The sequence below is a fragment of the Drosophila obscura genome, unplaced genomic scaffold (genome assembly GCF_018151105.1).
Source record: "Drosophila obscura isolate BZ-5 IFL unplaced genomic scaffold, ASM1815110v1 contig_9, whole genome shotgun sequence".
Taxonomy (NCBI): Eukaryota; Metazoa; Arthropoda; class Insecta; order Diptera; family Drosophilidae; genus Drosophila; species Drosophila obscura.
Genome location: NW_024542883.1, coordinates 3,545,615 through 3,565,748, shown reverse-complemented (window position 1 = coordinate 3,565,748; position 20,134 = coordinate 3,545,615). Strand labels below are relative to the sequence as shown.

Sequence of the window (20,134 nt, the reverse complement as noted above, 5' to 3'; positions counted from 1 at the left end):
GTGGGTTGGTGTCGGCCCTTCTCTGGTCGTGCCTTCCTTTGGGTCCTTTCTCGTCTGTCTTCCTGTTGTCGTCTGCCATCAGGTGAAAGGCAAATAAAACGTCAATTTGTATTGCCAGTTGTGTCCTTTTCCTGGCATGTATTCATATGCACATTACATATTCTGAATTTATTCATGCCTTGGGCATAGCCTTTCTGTGTCAATAATCATTTACATGTTTATCTAATTTGGGCGGATTTTTTCCGTCTTTCTGAGGCTCCCTGAATAAATAGGAGTGGCAGGAAGGAGGAACTTCTTGAACTTGAAACGAAATTGATAGACTGATATTACTCTCATTATTGCTGGCAAATGTGGGCCAGGCCAGACATATAAATGTCTGAAACTTTCAGATGATTTTTTACTGCGCTACTTCTGAGCTGCAAAAGTAGTATTCAAATTTCCTCCTCTCCCTCGTTCGCACCGCAAAACGAGTTGATGACCAAGCCACAAAAATGTACACTGGAGGTTGTAAAGCGAATCACAGGCGAAAACCCAAAAACGAAATCCACCGACACAATGCCAATGAATCAGATCGGTCCAGAGCGGCAACTTTGTTGTTCCCGGTTGTCATCGACGTCACTGTCAGTAAATATTACTGCAAATATTACTGTTTTCGTATGCGAATTTTCATTTTGACACCACAAAAGCAACTGCCACAGGCACAGATTGTTTTCTGAGACGCTTCTTGGCTGGGCAAACAGTATATTATTTTGGGTCAAAATATTGCTTTCATATCAAGTATGGGCTGTACACATACAGCAATGATGAAAGTCGTTTAGAAGAGCGCATGTACATATGTATATGAGCTCAGCTATAGAATACTAAGCTGGGAGCATGCTTCAACCCTTGGACATGTCGACGAACATCGTTTTGTCCGCTAAGATTTGAAAATGACTGCTTGTTGCCCTTGCAACATAGAGAATGGACCATATTCGACCCCGAAAAGTATAAATATTTTATTGATAACCATCAACCGCCGATTAGACAGAGGCATCCTTGGCGTCCATGTCTTGTATGTTTTAGTCCCTAGTCTTTATTCAGTTCAAATGAAGGTTAGAACTGCTGTTCTCATCTAATCCAAACCTTATAAAAAGCAATTGATATAGATAGAGCTGCATGAGAACAATCCATCTGAAGGGGTATCAAAAACATCGACCTCCGAAGCTAGAGCCCCTTTCTTGCTTAACAATCGCTTGACTCCATAGGTGGAAACACCAAGTGACATATTATCTAACTCAACAATTACAACATTTGTCAACTGGCGTTCTATGTGCTGTCAAATGTATGTATTCCCCGGAGGCCCCTTATCTGCTGTCAATAACTCTATCTGCTAGTGTGTCTCTGTATCAGGGACGTTTCGCACTCGACACTTTGTTCAAAATGTTTGCTCTGCATTTCTCCCCGCAGCTTCATTGCTCTGCGCGGGAAGGAGCAGGAACGACTCCCAATCTAAGTGGTTACCCTATTCGAGGGTCGGCTGGTTGGGCGGATTGACTAAACGCCTGCGAATTTGCGCTGATTTGACACAAAAATTTGACGTAAAGACGTCGGTGCTGCCGCTTCGAAGTCCCTGGCTCAAAATGCAAATGGTGCATGAATGTTTACTTGCCGCCCTTCCGGGAAAGGTTTCTGTTTACGCTTGTTCTGTTATATAGTAACTACAATTTGGGGACGCCGAAGGGATGGGGCGATGGTATTGGGGTGGTCTGACTTGAAAGTTTTCCTGCTCCCTTGTTATAAATTTTGTATCCATCCCATCCGATACTTACAACCATTTTGTGGCACTTTGCCTACATGTCTACCATGGCAACAAAGGCAGAAGAAAAAACACCGAAAATCAACAACTTGTAATGCAGAGAATTTACTTTGGGCCAAGTTCTTGCCGGGGAAACTTTACTGCATGTAATGATTGTCAGGAGAATGTTTCGGGTTCAACTTACGGGCCCGCACTGGGGTGGAAAGAAAACAGTTTGAGATAGACAATGATAATTTGTTGATAGTAAATAGGCTAATCTATTGCTGGCCCAAGTTTCTTCGACTTCCTTTAACTATTTTATATTCTTGGTAATAATCCACAGCCCTTCCCCATCATCTGTTTCTATCTGTTTTGATTTCATACTTCTCCGCCTGACCAAACCAACTGGGGGGTGCTCCCCATACATTTCCTCAGACCCATGTATTAGCACATTTTTGATGGTTTTCCTCCATCTTAATTTTCAATTATAAGTAAAATGTCAAGACGACATTGATCCGCGAAAATGTCACGCCTGGGCACTAATGGAACATTTAACTTTATGGCAGATCATTATACCAAAGTATGTTTTGCAAAACAGAAATATCAACGTAAAGTCAAGACGAAACTAGTCTCCCAAAACGGTAAGGTATTGTTTACATTTTTATGGCACAGGTGATTAATGCTTGAGACCATCGCTACGAGTACGAGTATAACAGAAAAACCCGAAACCTAGGGTGGATGGATGATTCAAGGCAGGGCGTGGCAAGCACAGCTACAGCTCAATCGATCGATATTCAATATCATTTTAAAACGAGGCCGCAAGCCGCGAAATATTTTTACACACGTTTCGAAATTACTGAGGGGCAATAATTTAATAGTAAATATTTTGTATTTCTACAATCAAATTAATTAGACCACGTACGTGTCCCGTGCGACGAAGGCTGCTGGGCGCCATTTATTGTATTATTTTAGTGGAATTTTTAATACTGCCCCAATGGCGCCATCACTGCCATGCAATTAGTGGCGCAATTTGATTTCGACCAATGTCGGGACGGGAGACTCCGAAACGAGATGATCTAACCTGGCGAAATTCCAAAGCAACTTCTTCATGAAATTTCGTTGTTGTATTACGATTTTAGCTTCAATATGCGGAAATATGGAAACGAGTTTCTGCAAAAGACAGGAACAATGCTTCGGTGAGCAACTTGTGAGATATTTATTTATTTCGATCATACATATTTGTTTTTATCTTGTTACAAACTCAAGGTATGGGATGAGGAATTGTTGTATGCGATTCTGCGGAATTTCCGAAGCTATCCCGTGAACCTATATCGCTCTCTCTCTCTCTTTCCTTACAAGATGCGTCAGCAGAAATATAAGCTGTGACCGGAAGTCGGGAGATTGAAGTCATGGTTAAGTCATTTCAAAAGCAAATAAGTACAAATTAACAACATCAATACAGTCAATTTTAAAACCCTTCACATTACTAAGCGTAAATTTTAGGGCTAAATAGGATATAGAATGAGAATTTTAGAAAATAGTTGAGACGAAAGAGATTTAATGGATTTTGTTACCGACTTTAATGCAATTATCGTTTGGTTGAATCACACATAATAACTCGAACAAGCAAAGAAAATAAATGTGTCCGCGGGACAATTTTGTCCGGCTCATCATCGGTGTTTGTTTTGCATTCATTAAAAGTTTTGCACTCGTATTTACCTTATATTTGGGGCCCGCTGTTGACTCTGTGACTCTCCATCGACCGAGAAAAATATCGTAATTTTTTTGTGTTTAAGCAAAAAGAAATACACATAAAAATTAAATTCAGGGGAATCGAACCGTTGGGCATTTTTCAAAGCCACAAATGACGTACGAAAAAATGGTATAAAGCCTGCGTTTCCTGGTAACCAAAATGCATCAAATTAATTGATTTAATATTTAGAAAGCCAAAAAACATTTGGTATTCAATTAGCTCTCTTTCCTTTTTTCATTATGCGAATTAAACTCGTGCGCTTTGATTGAATAAAAGTTGAATGAGTGGGTTGTGTCTTTAGTTAAAAGATCAATTGATATAATTTTTTTCCATAACATAATATCTACGGTCCTTGCACATCCCAAAGTATTGATACATACATAAGTGGTTTGTCTCTTGAACGATCGCTGCTTTGACATGCATACCAGTATCTGCTCTGCATCACAATGTGTGCAAAACACTATGAGTCTTTGCACTCTTCTCTTCGGACCTTCAGTCCCGAATTTAAATTCAAAACATTTGGCGTTTCATTCATAAAAATTTAAAAATATTTTGTTTGGCATATCCCAGATACACGGGTATATATGTATGTATGTATGTGGATTGGTCTATGGTTTTTGTTTTTATTTTTTTTTTACGGTCGGTCTGCACTACTTTAAATGGGTCCACGTGCCGGTTTTGTGGGCGAGGCGGCGAGAGACGCGGCGGGTGCCAAGTGTGGCTCCTGGCCACTTCCCCCACGCTCTCTCCTCTCAACATAACCGGTAATGAACGTTGTTAAAATGCGTTAAATGATTTATTCTGCATTCTGCCACTTCTTTGTGGTCTGCGGCCCACTGTTTTCGGATCATCTTTTAGGCCACGTTCTGCGAGCTGCTTTTGCACTGCTGCATTTTGGCCCACAGGAAGTCTTATGGCTGAAAAAAGAGAGTGCAGAAAAGAACTGAAGATGGGGACTCAAAGATTCATTGAAAGCTGTGGCTAACAAATTAAGTTTTCTCTCCAATCGATCCCTCCGACTTAACGAACATATTTACATATCACCCATTTTAGGTATACCCTACATAAAGATTCTCTTACCTCACCCCTCCTTTCTTTTTTTGCAAGCTACGTTTGGAAACGCGAAAGATACATACATATAAAGTCAGCGTTAAAATGAGAAGTATCGTAGAACTATCATCCACACGCGACATGGGCAGGCCGTATGGCCTAATCTCACGTAACAGAAATTATTTTATAATAATTCTTCGCTAGTGCAAAGTGTAGATACTCGTACGGTCGACGCAAAAGATTTTTCAGGCATTTAGCTGTCAGATTTATACTCATTCGTATACAAGTAGTCTATGCACACAATTCACTCAAATGGCCATTCCTAACCTTGAATCTCAGACATTATAAGACAGAATTAATAATATAAATCAAATAATTGCAAAATAACAAGCAACTGTATTCCCCGCTGACTCTTAGTCGCCCGACCGACAAAAAGAACCGAAAAATAATCGCCAAGAATCAACGCTAGATTCACAGAGAATCCCAGAGCAAACAAAGGAGTCTGCCAAAAATTAAGGAATCGAATTTCCACACAATATCCACGGAATTAACATGCTTGTTGAGAGCCACAAAAACTGTCAAAAAAGTTCACAAGCCACGGCTAAAAACGCAGACACGCGTGGCTTGCCATTTGTTTGTTGTTAATTTAGTTTTTGTAGTCGGATGATGGCCCAGCCATAATGCCATTGGGACAAGTGTTGATCATTCATGAAAAGGCCTACAATGAGCAGGCCAAACGCCAGACAGAGCAGCATCAAGCGGGGAAAATTTGTGAGAAGTAGCAATGAACCTTAAAAGGTCTTGGCTTTTGCCGTGGAGCACTAAGTACCATCTCATACATCTGCCACATATGTATGTATCTATGTAAATATACTACAACAGTAATCACACATAGCAAAGACTCATTAATTGTTGATACATTTCAAACAAAATTATAGCTGAGATCAGCACTCAACACTCGTTGACAGCCGAAATAAAGACAATGTGTTAAACAAAGAGAAACAAAATGAGATAATAATTGAGCGGTATTTCAAGTAGTTGTTTTACTGAGCAGCCAACTGAAAGATGCACGAATATGTATGGACATCTATAAAGCATTGAGACTTAAACACCTTAATCCGAATTACCCAGAAGTATTGGTGGAGCAAGAGCAGCCCACCTACACTTCTGGGGAACTGTGGGTAAACATGCGAGTACGTGTATTCGTTTCACGGAAAATCGATGATCAACTCACGATTTTCACGCATCGAACACCTGAACAAATTTAGTTAATAAACATAAGTTTTCTTAATGTTGCAAGATTAAATAAAGTTTACTCATATCCCCGTTATAATAAATCATCATCATATTTTTGAACACTTGAAATTGATGGTATATCAATCTGAAAGTCCAGAGAATACACCAATAGATCTTGACTGTTAGGGGCTCTGCTCTCTCTAATTGTTCAACTTTAATATTTTTCTACATACTTTAATGTACATATGTATGTGCGAGTATGATCTTATAAAAGGAAAGCTTACAATAAATTTAAAAATAATTTTCGTAGAATGGCTCTGAGATCTCCTTTAGGTGTTTAAAATAAACAGACTATTTATTAATATTCATTGGAAATGGATTACTGTACCCTCTTTGACTCATCAGATCTGTCCTCGCCACCAATAAAGGTGCAATAAAGTAAAATTTATTAAATCATCGAGGTGCACTACAATTTACCATGTTTATCGCTTGTAAATATTAAATCGCTTTTCCCCCGTTTCTCAGGGCGAAACGACCCTCCCCTCCCAAACAACTGCCCATTTCTTGTTCAATAATTTCACTCTAGGCAACCGAAATCAACAACTTTTGCATTAGTTTCGTTTTTGTTGTTGAAATTTATTACAAGTGTCGCCCTGTTTGTTGTAACTAACACACTGACAGACACTTACGTTTGGAGCCGACAAAATTTTTCGCGCTTTTTGGGTTCGGAGGCCCAGAGAAATATTTTGTGATTATCGCTGAACCGCGGCTGTGCCGCTGTTGGGCCGCCGTTGTTGTGGATTTGTCGGTTTTTGCCTCGCTTTTGGCTTTGCCCACGTTTCTTGCGTTTTATTTGCGCTTCTGCGATGTCTTTTAGTGCTTTTCCAATTTCTTATTCACTTCATGTCTGCGCCTCGCGCACCGTCGCCGTCACACACACGCCACCACTCTAGAGCCGTTTAGCATAGGGAGTACGCACTGTATATGAGCGCTTCTTCAGTCGGCCGTTTTAGTTGTTGTTCAGCCGCGGCGTCAACGTTGCGCGCTCAAATCTCGCTACTAACTAAATAAACGAATCGCAGCGACACAGCGCTGCGCTGTTTTGCTGCTGCTGTCCGTAACCATGCTCGCTCGCTCTCATATACAGTGAATCAATAGAGTTTAGGCACACCATGATGTTCAATGTTCGCCAGCGTCGGTTTGAGATATTGATCATACATGTGAAATAGTTAAGCGTCTCTTAAGACATCCCCATTTAAGGCCCATACACAAATGGACAAGCTATAGCCAGAGACAATCTCCTCAAAATGTCATTTATAAATTTTCTTGCCTACATTAGCAACATTACTTGTAAATTAAAAATTTGAGCGGATAGGTGTTTAAATATTTAAGCAAGTTTATGCTTCTTGACAGCAACACTTTTAAGCAATAAGAACTACATATGTAGGTATATAATATGTATATAAGAATTACAGAGGTCAAACAAACTAAATATCCGGCTCCAACCATTTTTTTATATGTATGAATATGACGTTAAATATTTGTGCGTTCTTTTTTTTGTATGTAAATTCATTAATCTTCCTGAACCAAAAAAATGAATGAAACTCATCCACACTTTTTTTTGGTGAGCCTTTACTTTTTTGATTTACTGTACACACATGCGGTCGCACTGCATGTGTGCCACAGCGTCGAATGGCAAAGCAAGTCCAAAGATGGGCTTGAGCAATGATGCCGACATGGCTCTTTTAAAGCTAAATGCTGCAGACTTGAAAAGCGTTTTAGAAAAAGTCTTCTGCCAAGTGCCTATGGCTCTCAACTGATTAATTTTATTGCCACTGTGGCGCCGACAAAGTGGAAGGCGAACTTTCCCAAGATCGAAATCTGTAGCGTCTGCTTATTCCAAATTAGTATTTTCCAATGCTAAAGCAAGTGTTGCGAATCATTATCCCTTGTGTTTTGATACCTATGCATCCCCATTTCCTCTTTCTTGTTATATACAGTCCTGGATTTTTCCTTTTGCACATACAATTTTACAATATTGCCCTGTGTTGGAATATTAAAAATTCCATTTTTCAGGTTCTGTTCAGCTATGCGTTTGAAGCCCCTATATGGACCATACTCTGGACCATTTTTTGTCTGTGTCATTTCTGTTAGCAGCGGATAGACGGGCAGCTGCGTTCATTGGGACGGGCCGCCGATGACGTCTAATTTTTTCCGAACTCGTTTGCTTACTCACACACGGAATTATGTCAGGAATGCTGGTCGGACGAGGCTGTCGGAACGGTGGTTGTCTGGTGCGTTGAAAGTCGGTTGATTAATTTTTTTGATTTCGGCAGTGTGCGAGCGTGGGGAATGCAAGGAAAAAGCCGGTTACCATTTCGGGGCATGAGGATTGGGGCGCGTGCCAAAGTCTTAGTTTGCTATTGGTCTGGCTGATTCCGAAGGCGTTTCAAGTTCATAGAGGGATCTACATACATTCCAGCAGTTAGTTAGTCGCGGCTTATCACGTGCAATTAACCGAAGACCCTTTGGCGGTTGACTCACTCTGACAACAAAAACGTGGCTCTGACTAAAATATCAGGTGATTTCAGTTGGTATCGAACAAATGGCAATAAGCCATTGACATCAGTTTATGGGATTTCTGCAGCGTTTTACACTTATTTTTCTGTTGGCAACAGCGATTTCGGGTATTTAACAGCGCTGTCAGCATGTCTGAACTTACCTTGCTACCATTTCATTCGCACTGATTTCAATTGAAACCCACAAGAACAGCAATACGAATGTATCCCATTCCATTTTCCAAGCGAAGCTACGAATTTCCACGGAATATGCAGAAGTCGCGTCGAATGCCGATAAGGCAGAAGACTGCAAGAGGTCAGTGATACTCGAAGAGTATTTCGAGTGCCTGACCAAAAATGCTGTTGGTGTACTTTTGCTAAGGAAATACAGTGAAAGATCTTTTGGCGGACAGGTCTCTTGTCCTTAGCTTCAATTCTTCAATTGTTGCTCAGTTAAGATCTCTACTCTATATGAATGTCCACACATAGAATAAAATTAAATACAAAATTTTAGATTAAAAAATAACTGCCACGAACATATATGGTTTATTTTTAAAGATACATATATTCCAGTCTTCAATCATAGAAAAATAATATTTAAGTTAATGTACCCACACATAGTACATATGTATGTATGTATTTGATCATTTAACTTTCCTTCTGAAATGGTATCAATATATTACCCGTTTACGGCTATCCTGAAAGATTAAGATTAAGATCGAACTGTCCGCACACTAACATCATTGAATAACTTTTTTTAAAAGGATTAAGATGGGTGGCAGTTCGAATTTATTTGATAAAATTGGTTTTAATACGTACGGCTATATGTTATCTCGTTTAAACTCAAAGAACTTAGCCAATCAGACTTTTGATTCCCATTTCCTAAGCCATATCTTTCAGCTTCCTGTATTTCTGCTATTGACAGATGTCAAACCCTGAAATATGAGCGCGGCCGAGTTGATTGAAAGAGATACTCGTGCTATATCGTAAAAAAGGTAGGAAAAAATGTCAATCAGAAGTCAAACCACGACTCGCATCACAGCACAAATTTCCGTTAAAAAAAAGTATAACGAAAAGCGAAATTCGAAATGAAACAAGTAAGAACGTTAAAGTTGTGTGCTTCGACGAAAAATTACCCCCCAGTCAGTTACAGTTACAAAATTTTACCATAGTACTCATAGATATTAATTCTAAAAATGTGTTTTATGGATTTACATATGCATGTAGATAAACGGAAAGACGAACGCCACTCGATATCTAAAACGGGGGGGCGGGGCGGGGGGGGGGGGGGGGGGGGGGCGGGGGGGGGGGGGGGGGGGGCCGGGGGCGGGGGGGGGGGCGGGGGCCCCGCGGGTAAAAACATCATATTCCCATTTGTTACCCTTTAAAATGCAAGCAAAAACGATTCAAACAGAAGCCAAGCGACGCCTCAATTCAATTTTAGCATTGAAACCAGATACGAGTGTTCAAAAGAGACGCTAGATGGGTTGGTTGGCGGAAAACCCCTCGACCAAAGTCAGAATGGAGATGTTTAGAATTTCGCATAAGGTACGAGTACAAATCTGTTAACGCTTTGAAACCGCAGACAGCCACCGGAATTTTAGCGCAGTCCCAGCCAGCGTTCTAGCCTGCGGATGCACAGGGGTCTAGAATATCTTTATACTTCACGGAAATTATAAACGAGTGTATTAGACACTTTTAGATTTGTATCTACATGTTTTAACGATTTTTTTTAAGCGGAACACTAGTTTACATTGTACCCAAAATATATATATTTACTTATCTGGTGAAGAATATTGAGGAGTTCTGTTCCATACTAAAAACATATATTTAATTTGCATTTTTATATTTTTTGTTACTTTACACCCCTGTGCTATGTGAAGTGTAATTTAAATCGCAGAAGGTAAAATTATATGATTCGGGTTTGAATTTGTTTCACAGTTTGTCATTGTAGTGCTGGTATTAGCCCCTATTATTGAGCAGAACGAGGCGCGGAAAAGAAACTCCGGGGTAAAATCCATGAAAAGAAATCGCTGTTTATTCTATAAATTGCATTTTCTGCACAATTTCCCAACCTGTATCAATTGGACCGCGTCCCACTTGCCTTCGCCCAATCAAAGCCGCTTAGCGCAGTAGTTTTCTTTGACAGAAGCTTTTGTTGGAAAAATTTAAAATTGCATCGGGCTAATCCCCATCCGAACGTTTTTCAAAAAACGCTTTGTTGGGTTTCTTTTGAAGGAATGATTTATTTGAAATATATTTTAACATTTAGAGCTTTGAATTTTGATTTCGGTTTTTGTTTGTACAGTATAATTAAATTGATAATATTAAACTTTGGCTAATTAATTGGTATTTTACGTACAAGTATTGAAAGAAGCGACAACATTCATTTGCAGTTAAATACGAATCGTATCAATGGAAATAATAAGTGGATACTGGTATTTTCTTTGCACTGAGATTATTATTAGTTTCCTTAGGGTTGCGATGCCATTCGTATCCTCGCGGTAGCCCTGGACTTTGTGTGAATCTCAGCCGTTCTCAGGGTGATGCCAAAGATGTCCTCGTGGTAGCGGCTCTCGTCCTGCAAAGCACAAACAAACGATTTACCTTACAGTTGTCAAATGTTGCCTGATGGAGAAATCTTAATACACAAAGTGCACCCGGCTTTCGAGTATATACACGGAAGCCTTAAAGGAAACTTACTCGCAGTGTTAGCATAAACGTATCGACTTCCGCCTCGGATTTCTGCTCTTTGCCGGCAATGCACTTCCTGCAAAAGAGAAAAAATAATGAAATCAGATTTGTCTCGATTTGTTCAGTAAATACGGGGAAAAGAACTCGTGCCCTGGGGGCGCTATGTCCATACATTATAAATAACAAAAATACGAGTAATATTAATAAACTTTTCAGGAAATTCAATAATTTTACTTATCATTACAAATCAGCCAAAATCACATGGAAAGTATTTATCTCCCATTTTTTTTTTACTTGAAACCTTATCTCTCGACAAAATATGTAAATCAATACTCAAAGTCTTCTAATTAGCAAAACGCATTAGCTGAGGGTCAGCTTCTGCTTCGGTACCTATTAGCCAAAGCCGCTTAAGATTAGGCCCACATTGAAATCCCCCTTCAAGGACATTTATTATGCAATGTCGGGTGTCCCATGTGTGTACGCCCACAGACAGGCCGTATTTCACAATGAGGCACGTAATCAAGAGCTTTGAAAAATGCGAAGTGGAGAAAAAATATATAAAAGCCAAGCAATGGCGAAATACCTAACCACAGAGCATTCGAAAACAGAAAATTCCCAGAAGGGGCAGTGTGAAGAGTGAAATAGAAAAATAGTGGAAATGGCAACAAGTTAGCCACACCCACTGTTGCCCCAACACACAAAGGCAATCAAACTGAGGGCAAACCTACCTGATGGTCTGGTACACATGCTCGGCCATAGTGACATCGCCGCAGACGTAAACGTGGCCCCGCTCCTGCACAATCAAGTTGTACAACGAATCGAATTCCTGTTCAATCAGGTCCTGCACATATGTCTGAAATGCACAAACAAATCATTTGTTAAGTGGGAGCAGGCGGAGTTGCGTCCAAAGTTCGAACAGATTGTTCATTGGCATTGGAAAGTTTGTCAGGCAGGGAATCGGAATCCGAATGAAGTTTAAAGTTGCTTCCGCACAAAGCTCACCTTGGGGATGGTCGGCTCTCTAGAGAGAGCCAGGAAAACACGATCCAATATTTGCTCCTTCACCAGCCGCTCCTTCTCCTCCGCATACAGGTCCACATCCCGGTTTCGACAACCGAAAAAGAGCCACATCTTGGGTAGCGAGACAGCTGGATCGAGCTCGCGAAGCAGCTGGAACTCCTGCCAGAAGGAGCGGAAAGGGGCGATACCCGTGCCGGGTCCGATCAGGATAATGGGACTGCTGCGGTTGGAGGGCAGATGGAAGCCCAGAGCACTTCGCACGAACATGACGAGCTCGTCGTCAGCCTGCAGGCCCGACAGATAGTTAGAGCAGACACCGTAGCGCTCGTCGCCCTGACCGTCCTCGGAGCGGTACTTGACAATTGCCACTGTCAGATGGATCTCATCGCTGGCCCTACGGGGAGAGGAGGAGATGGAGTAAAACCTCGGCTGCAGGGGCGTGAGGTGTGCCAATAGAAGCGGCGCTGGCGGTCGACACGAGGGGAACTCCTCCAGGACATCCAGCATGTGGGGCAAGCGCCAGTGCCGCCAGTCCTCATAGGCCGACGAGTCGTTCACCAGCAACTCAAGTCGCTCCTTATCGGCATTGTCATCGCAGAATCCTGCCAGGAGGGTGAGTAGCTGCCGCGAGGGAGGAGTGGTCAAGTCGAAGAAGCGAACCAGTAGATTCCGCAGAGTTTCTGCAGGAATCTTATCGTGCTGCTCCCAGCACTTGAAGATTCCGTTCGAGGTTTGCTTTTCCTTGAGAAGCTGCAGCTGCAGCACCTCGTCCGGATTCTCAACCCCCACCAGACGCTCCAACAGACCCTCCACCAGTTGCGATCGGTTCGCCGGGAAGATTCCTACGTGATCCCCCGGCTCGTAGTCCACTCCTGGTGCGCAGATCTCCAGCAGCATCGTTGTCTTTGCTCCTTCACTGAGCTTGGTCAGGTTATGCGGCTGTCCCTTTATCTTGCAGCAGTGCACCTTCTTGTTGTGGTACTTTGAGAGCGCGCTGTCTAGCGTGGTCTTGGCCGCGGACGGCACCAGCCGCACAGTGTTCACAGTGAGGGATTCATTCTGCAGTGCCAGCGAGGCGTCCGTTAGGCTTTCCTCCGGATCCAAACAGAACGTTTCGCAAGCAAGCTGCGGATACAGAGTAGAAGATTATTATCGGCCACATTAGTATAATACAGCCATGCCATTCAAGATCACAATCGTGCAATTGCGGACTGAGGTTAATCGCGATTATTTTTCAATGAATGACTCAAATGGGTTATGTTTAAATTGGATGTATATTTGTAAGTTTTATTTTCCGTGCAGGGCCACGGGCTGAACTAAGGCAGTCATTAAATGACTTGGGGATCGTAGGCAGAGGACAGCAAACAATGTTAAAGAGTACGTTAGGTTTAGGTTTAAGAGATAGTTGACTTGTGGCTTTGTGCTGCATTTCCGAAACTTCTCAGCTAAAGCATCTGACGCTTACATAAACTTGAGATAGTGTACCTTGCGACTTAATAAAGCAATCACTTACCTTGAAGACCTCGGGCGCCCACTTCCTGAACGATTGCTCCTGGCCGCACATCTCGTCGCCATAGGCTATCCTCATCAGTCGCTCGCCTCCCAGCTCGCCCAAAATATTGTCCACGTATTGTCCAAAGGCGCAGAAGTTCGGATATGCCGAGGAGCCTAAGGCAAAGACGGCAAACCGGACGTTGGACAGGGGGCCAAAGGTTTCCTCGGTGAAGGTGTCCGATGTGGAGCCCCGCAGTGAGTCCCAGCGGTCTATTTTCTTCACCTGTTGCAAGGGCAACTTCATAAAATCCTGACGGGAGCTGGCCTTCATGAAGGATTTCGACGAGGTGACGCCAATGCTGGATCGCAGAAGGAGATAAGCATCGCAAGTGTGAGCAGGATAAAGATAAAGATGTACAAGATATTCCGGTTGCTGTTCGATTGATTCGACAGCCCAAAAGTATGCTATGGTATTTCCTTCAATTTCTTGAAAGGGAAGATTCTGGAAACACTCAAATTAAAATAGTGTCTGTCCGGGGAGGGGGGCCCAGCTTCTTTTCTTTGGGTTCGGATTTCACAAAGGCTCCCCACAAAAGGAATGAGGCGTGGTCAAGGGCACCTCCCACCTCCCACTACTGTTGTTGTGCAGGAACAAGACAATGAACAAAACACGCCAAAGGAGGCAACAAAAGAGGCACAGAAGAGACTGACAGCATAACATTTATTACGCTTGTCATTTGATGTAGCTAACGAATGGGGAGAAATGTACAAAATATACCAAAAATAAAATGAGCTAAAAGTAGGCGGAAGGCAGGACTGAACAGGGACGAGGACGGCACGGGCACGGGTACGGGCACGGCAAGCCTTGGACTTAGACTCAACAGTGCGAGCAATTCACTAAAAAAAAAAAAGACGTAATCATCCGCTCGTCAGCAGCTCGTCAGGAAAACCCAGCTCTGAAGGCTCCTCCTCCCAGCATGTGGGGCATGCCCTGCACCCTGCACCCTGCAACTGCAGTCCCCCTCAGCCGGTCCCAGTTGAGTGATGATTCAACAATGAACAATGGCACTCTTTAAAAGGAAAAGATCCGCTTTTGGCCAGTCTGGCTGCCTCCTGCTGCAGTCCCTGAGTACCCTCCTCACCCGGTACAGGGGCAAGCTGCCAACTGCATCTGGCCAGGGCCTCGGTGGCAGAGTGCGTTTAAAACTATTTGAGCTCCTGCTGCTCAACTTGGCTTTGGGTCAAAGTTTATGGCTTTGCTGGAGTCGTAAAAACCTGTTGCGAGCGGCGGCGGGTGAGCGTGAGCCCCGGATCCACGACGAGCATAGAGCTGACATTGAGCTTACCAGATCTAGGAGCTTGTTAACAGCGAATGATGGAGCCGAGACTGCCGCCAGGGATTACGAGTGGCTGACGGAGGTGGCAGTGATGGAGTCGAGAGGAATATTCTATTATAATATTATTACAAGTATTAAAAAGTTGATGTCATTGTGAGAATATACATATACCAGCCTTAGCTGGAGAAGATAAGCACTTAAAATTGCACAATATCCACTTCGCAGCTTCCTAAAGCTGTTTCCCAACAGTCGAAGCAGTTTTTAAGGTCAAAGGGCTCGATGTTTGTCATGTGAGCGTTATCCCGTTATTATCACATCAACCACTTTTGGTCCACCGCTCATTAACCACAGATTCACAGCCACTGGAATTGCTGTTCCGCTCCACCTCCTGGTGGAGATCCTTCTCCATCTCCATTTCCCGCTCAGGCCGCATTGCCCATGCAATTTATCAATGCGAGCGCCTTCCCTTCCCTCCCCACCCCACTGTTCACTTTTCTTCTCGGCTCTTGAGTTCCGTTGAAAGCTGAGCGACGCTTATCAACTTAATCACTCGCCGCGCTCCTTTCCGCGCAAACACAACAGCAGTGGCAGAAGCAGCAGTGAGAGAAGAAAGAGAAAAACGATTCCACACGCAAACAAACAGAGAAAGCATCGCATTTTACCTGCCGTCACCATACCCATACCCGTAGCAGCCTCCCAAAAGTGCAGCATAGCGTGAAAAGAGTGTTGTAATTTACAACTGTAGTTCAGCTCACTCAATGGAGGGAAGGGTGGCGTGGCCCAAGCAGGAGCAGAAGCCCAACAAGGTAGGAGAGACAAAGTGTGGGAAAGAGAGGGATGGGGGCCAGACAGTTAGACTGGAAATCCTGAACTGCGCCATAATTAAAATGCTGCCGAGAATTGGCTGTACCGTCTTCACAAACACGCTGCGGAAATTGAAACCGATGTGAGCACCATGAAATACTCTTACAGAAGGACTTTTCCTTGAACATACATGTTCGGCTTAGCTTAAATGTACATAAATTATCATGAGAGATCTAAAAAAGTTGCCCAGAATGAGTGACCTTAATAACCGTATGAGATATTGATTTGATCATAGCAAATACATATATTTTCTGCGGCTATTCCAGAATTAGATAAATCAGTGTTAAATAGAAATAGAGCTATCAAGTAGCCTAATTTTTTAAGGTGTGCCTTCTTTTGTCGGGTAGTTTCTCTCAGTATATTCCCAGCTAACTATAAAGTTCCGTAGGTGCCTGAAAGCGTTTCAGTGCTGGTACTTCTTTCCCGTCACGTTTTTGTCCTGCCTGTCCCAAGTGTTGCTGTCCAATCAACATTTACTTGTAATTATTTTTGTTGACATGAAGAGCTGTTGGAGAAGCCATTGAAATAGATGTCAAGCGCTTTTAGCAACAACTTTATCCAATTGTTTTGCTCAGCTCATTATGCAAAGTGAAGTAATTTTGAGCTGATAGGTGGTAGTGCCATCATCATAAAAACTTTTATGGAAAATAGCTCGTCATAGATGATGACGTCTAGTGCTGCCTAAGTGGCACATTCTGGAAAGGTGCAGTGGCAGTAGCAGTTGCAGTTTAGAAACAGCAGGATACGGATGCCGGGCACACGCGCCCTGCCCACTCTTGTCTCCGTAGTCACTCAAAGAGCACTCACAGGCGTTGATGGCCTAATAGACTGCAATTAAGTGAGCTTGAGATCCCTCAAACTTGGGCTGCGAGCAGCGGACAATCACAGAGACGAAGCAGGACAAGGCCAGGAAGGTGGGCTTGAGTGTGTACTTTTGTAGACATTTAATATCTCGTCTCCCAGCAGGCAAGTGTCATTTGCCCGGTCAACCACAACAATTTGATCAAAGTTCATGGGAGGAAAATTTAGAGGATGCGAATATCTAGGGGATACGTATTCTCATACGTTAAAGTCTGCTCTTGCTTCGCAGCTATTTCAAAACTATTAAGCAACTATTACAGTTTCGGGTTCGCAAAGTTTGCAAACAAAGTTTTGAGTTCTTGGCTTTAAAATTAAATCAAGTGATGCAAACAATTAACGGCAAAGCAATTTCCGAAGCGACAAAATGCCTCGGGAAAACAGCAAGAACAAATACAGCATCCATGCCCAAGGCGAGCTCAATGGAGCGGGAAAGCAGCCAAAAAGAAAAACCTTCAGCACTCAGGCTCACATGATGGCTATAGTATAGCCTCCCCAAAGCTCCCGGTTCCTCGCCAGCATCCAGCTCAACAGCTTGATTGCTTAAATTGCTCATACGCAGCGTGGGACAAGTAGGAGACGAAACGGATTCTCATTCTCATTTCGGTAATGTTTGTGTAATGAAATCGAGCAGGCTCCGAAAGTAGGAATGTGAGATTGTTTTAAATTTGTAACAAATATTTGTGTTAAAGATTGAAAATTATCTAAATTTAAGCAAACTTAAGATCTTCTACTAAATAAAACAAGATATCCCTTATCAAGAGTTTATTAGTCGCGTATTTAAATACATAAGTATGTACTTAATACTTTGTGATAACAAATATAGATACGCCAGGATAATTAAAATGCTCGTAATTTAAAATACGTAAAAAACGTTTCTCAATTCTGCAAATATTATATATGCCTCAACAACTCGCATCTCAATTAATCACAGCGCTAATGATGAGCGTACGACTGGGAAATGCCAATTAGCTCCTCGGCCCAGCTTCAACAAATTTCCACGACAATTTAGCATTGTTTGTTCCAACAACACACATAGTCGCTTAAATATACACAATTGGATCGAATAAAGGCAATAATAAATCAAATTAATTTGGTATACCAAAGACAACAGGAGAGATAATAGGAAGCAGGAGCTTCTCAAATTAATAAACAGGAATAAACACGCACAAATTTATCAGACAGGGGGATACCCAAATTAAATTTCAGTTAATGAATTTTCCTATACAAAAAAAGGGGCCTGCTGGACGTTTTTTACATTCCGACTTGTATAACACATATGTACATATGTTATTGAATTGGCTTCCCACCCTGGGGGAGTGCTTTGGCAGCTTTGCTCTCACTTCCTCCCTGTGCTTCATATGAATTTTCAATTTCATTTTCAACAGGCATCCCCCGCCTGTGTTTTCGGGTATAAATTTAGTCATGTCAGTGTGTCTGTGCGCGTCCTTAGTTGTCAAAGTTGTCAAGCGGAAATCCCCTCAACATCATAAAAACCCTCCACAGACATATTCTACGTGAGGGAAAATATCGAAATAACAAAATTATTGTTATTGTTTTTTTTTGCGAGGAAGGAGGTAGAGAACCCTGGGATGGGAGAGGGGAATTGCGCGGATTTGTCTGCTCTCTCAAGCGGCACGCACTTAAGTGCGTGTCTTTATCCTGCATACATACACATACATACATGTACGAGTATGTGTGTGTGTTGTGTGTGAAGGCATTTGTACGTCATTTTAAAGCTGCTGGCACGCTTGACACAGAGGGATAGCGGGGGGAACAACAACAGCCAATTAATAATACAAAATTTCAAAGCATGTGTCAGCAATAATGTGACCAAAAAACAGGTCACAAAATGGAAAAAAAAAAAACTAAAACAAAAACCGACTGATATTAGGGTCAGCTCCGATGCGAATAGTTTGAATGGCAACATTTCCACTGCCAGGTCCCTCTTCTGTAGAACTTACTGTATCGGAGCTGCATTGAATCAATTCGGCCACAAATAAAATTAATTACATCCCCTTGTACGGGCATGGCCGAAGAACCCGCAAGGGATACAGGACCCCGAAAGTGTGCATTAAAAATTGATAACTAGAAACGGCGACCACAGAAGAGTCATCGAGGCATTTGCATAAGCTGGAAAAAATTGTAAATGAAAGAAAACTTGCTTAAAAAGCAATTTAGCCACGGTCGTCGTCGTCCGCAGCTATCTTTTTTATTGTATTTTGCTTCCCTCCTACATCGAAGTTCTTAAACAAATTGATTTATACGAAATTTATGCAAGGACTGGGCCGGCAAAAAGCAGAAGAGAAAAACCGAATTTATGAACTCACCTGGAATCCTGCAATCCATGCTCGCCGGACTCCTGCACACGCAGCGCATACAATTCCTGGGAGAACAGCTGAGGGCACGACGGAAAATTAAAGTTCACATTTCGTACACATTTGAGGGGGAGGCCGCCTAATCTATTAATTATCTTGATATGATCTGGGGCACTTACCTCTCCGTTTTCAGGGGGATCGCCGTTGCCAAAGGTGGAGGCCACAACAATTAACAATGCCTCGTGCTCAATAGAGGATATATCGTAGTCGGACATGCAATATATCTAAATGAATGAACAATTTAATTTCTTGGCTGTGCGTAGTTTTTTTTTTTTTTGCTTGCCGAACTGTTGTGGTTCTAATGACCTGGCCTATTCCCCTGTTCGTACTCGTACCCCAGGGAGGCGGCTTAATGAGCTCCGTATGCTGTGATGTCGGGGTGTATCTTGCACGACTATTGTGTCGCAGGTGTCTGGGGCTTATCTCATTTTCCCAGGTAGCAGCAGATGCTTTTTACACATACATGACGAGAGGATGGACTGGACTAGACTGGACTGGTTGGACGGAGATGGACTTAGGCTTGCCTGTGCTCAACCGGACACTAAGCTTCCACAAAAATGTAAAAGTAAATTTCTATTTTATGCTAATTTGTCTTATGTGGAGCTTGTATTCGTCGCAGGCAAAGGTTGCAGGTTAAAAGCAGAGGACCCAAAATGAGGCTAATTTTAGAGGTGGTTTAGCGTTATATAATGTCAAATTGGGGGCGTTTTACACTATGAAATATGCTTGATGCTCAACAAATTGGGTAAATTAACTTATATCTTCTTGATAATAATTGGAATACAAATACTGCAGGATGTTGCTCGACACTCCCCAACAAATACTAGTATTATGCAGAGCAAAGAATACTTGTCGCTGTAAGCCTTCTCCTGGTGTTCTCCAGCCTTGCTCACCCCGAAACTCACCTGTGCGTTGAATGCATGTCCGAGCAGCTCGCATAATTGCTTTGCATATTGTTCGGATTTTCCAGTTTCTGTGGCATACAGAACCGTTGCCTTGATGCGCTTCGACAAGGCGCGTCCAAATAATTTCGATGTAAATTTCACAGCCCTGCAACGAGAAGACCGATTAGAGTGTCTGCCGGAATAGAGATCATGGAGCCGGTTTGGTGCAGAGGA

General features: G+C 42.5%; 2 protein-coding genes and 1 long non-coding RNA gene across 4 annotated transcripts in view; 1 reads left to right on the top strand and 2 right to left on the bottom strand.

Moving 5' to 3' along the window:
- LOC111073939 (mucin-5AC) overlaps positions 1-6,655 on the bottom strand; it is a 32,482-nt gene extending 25,827 nt beyond the window's left edge. Inside the window, 1 exon segment of the mRNA XM_022366507.2 lies at positions 6,503-6,655. The gene's annotated coding sequence lies outside the window, so the exon portion shown is untranslated.
- Positions 2,338-3,456, top strand: LOC111073942. The gene is made up of 3 exons (XR_002607762.2): positions 2,338-2,415; positions 2,688-2,970; positions 3,041-3,456. It is a non-coding gene; the product is annotated as an uncharacterized LOC111073942 (long non-coding RNA).
- Positions 6,656-10,344: 3,689 nt separating the features above from the next.
- LOC111073908 (nitric oxide synthase) overlaps positions 10,345-20,134 on the bottom strand; it is a 44,406-nt gene continuing 34,616 nt past the window's right edge. Inside the window, exons 12-19 of one of the 2 annotated variants that reach the window (XM_022366469.2) lie at positions 19,922-20,066; positions 19,136-19,240; positions 18,969-19,036; positions 13,599-13,938; positions 12,068-13,210; positions 11,794-11,918; positions 11,075-11,141; positions 10,345-10,952 (exon numbers count right to left, since the gene is read on the bottom strand). In XM_022366469.2, coding sequence (XP_022222161.2) covers positions 10,845-10,952; positions 11,075-11,141; positions 11,794-11,918; positions 12,068-13,210; positions 13,599-13,938; positions 18,969-19,036; positions 19,136-19,240; positions 19,922-20,066 — 2,101 coding nt within the window. In that variant the 3' untranslated portion in view covers positions 10,345-10,844. The remainder of the gene's footprint in view (positions 10,953-11,074; positions 11,142-11,793; positions 11,919-12,067; positions 13,211-13,598; positions 13,939-18,968; positions 19,037-19,135; positions 19,241-19,921; positions 20,067-20,134) is intronic. The other variant, XM_022366470.2, reaches the window with a different exon arrangement.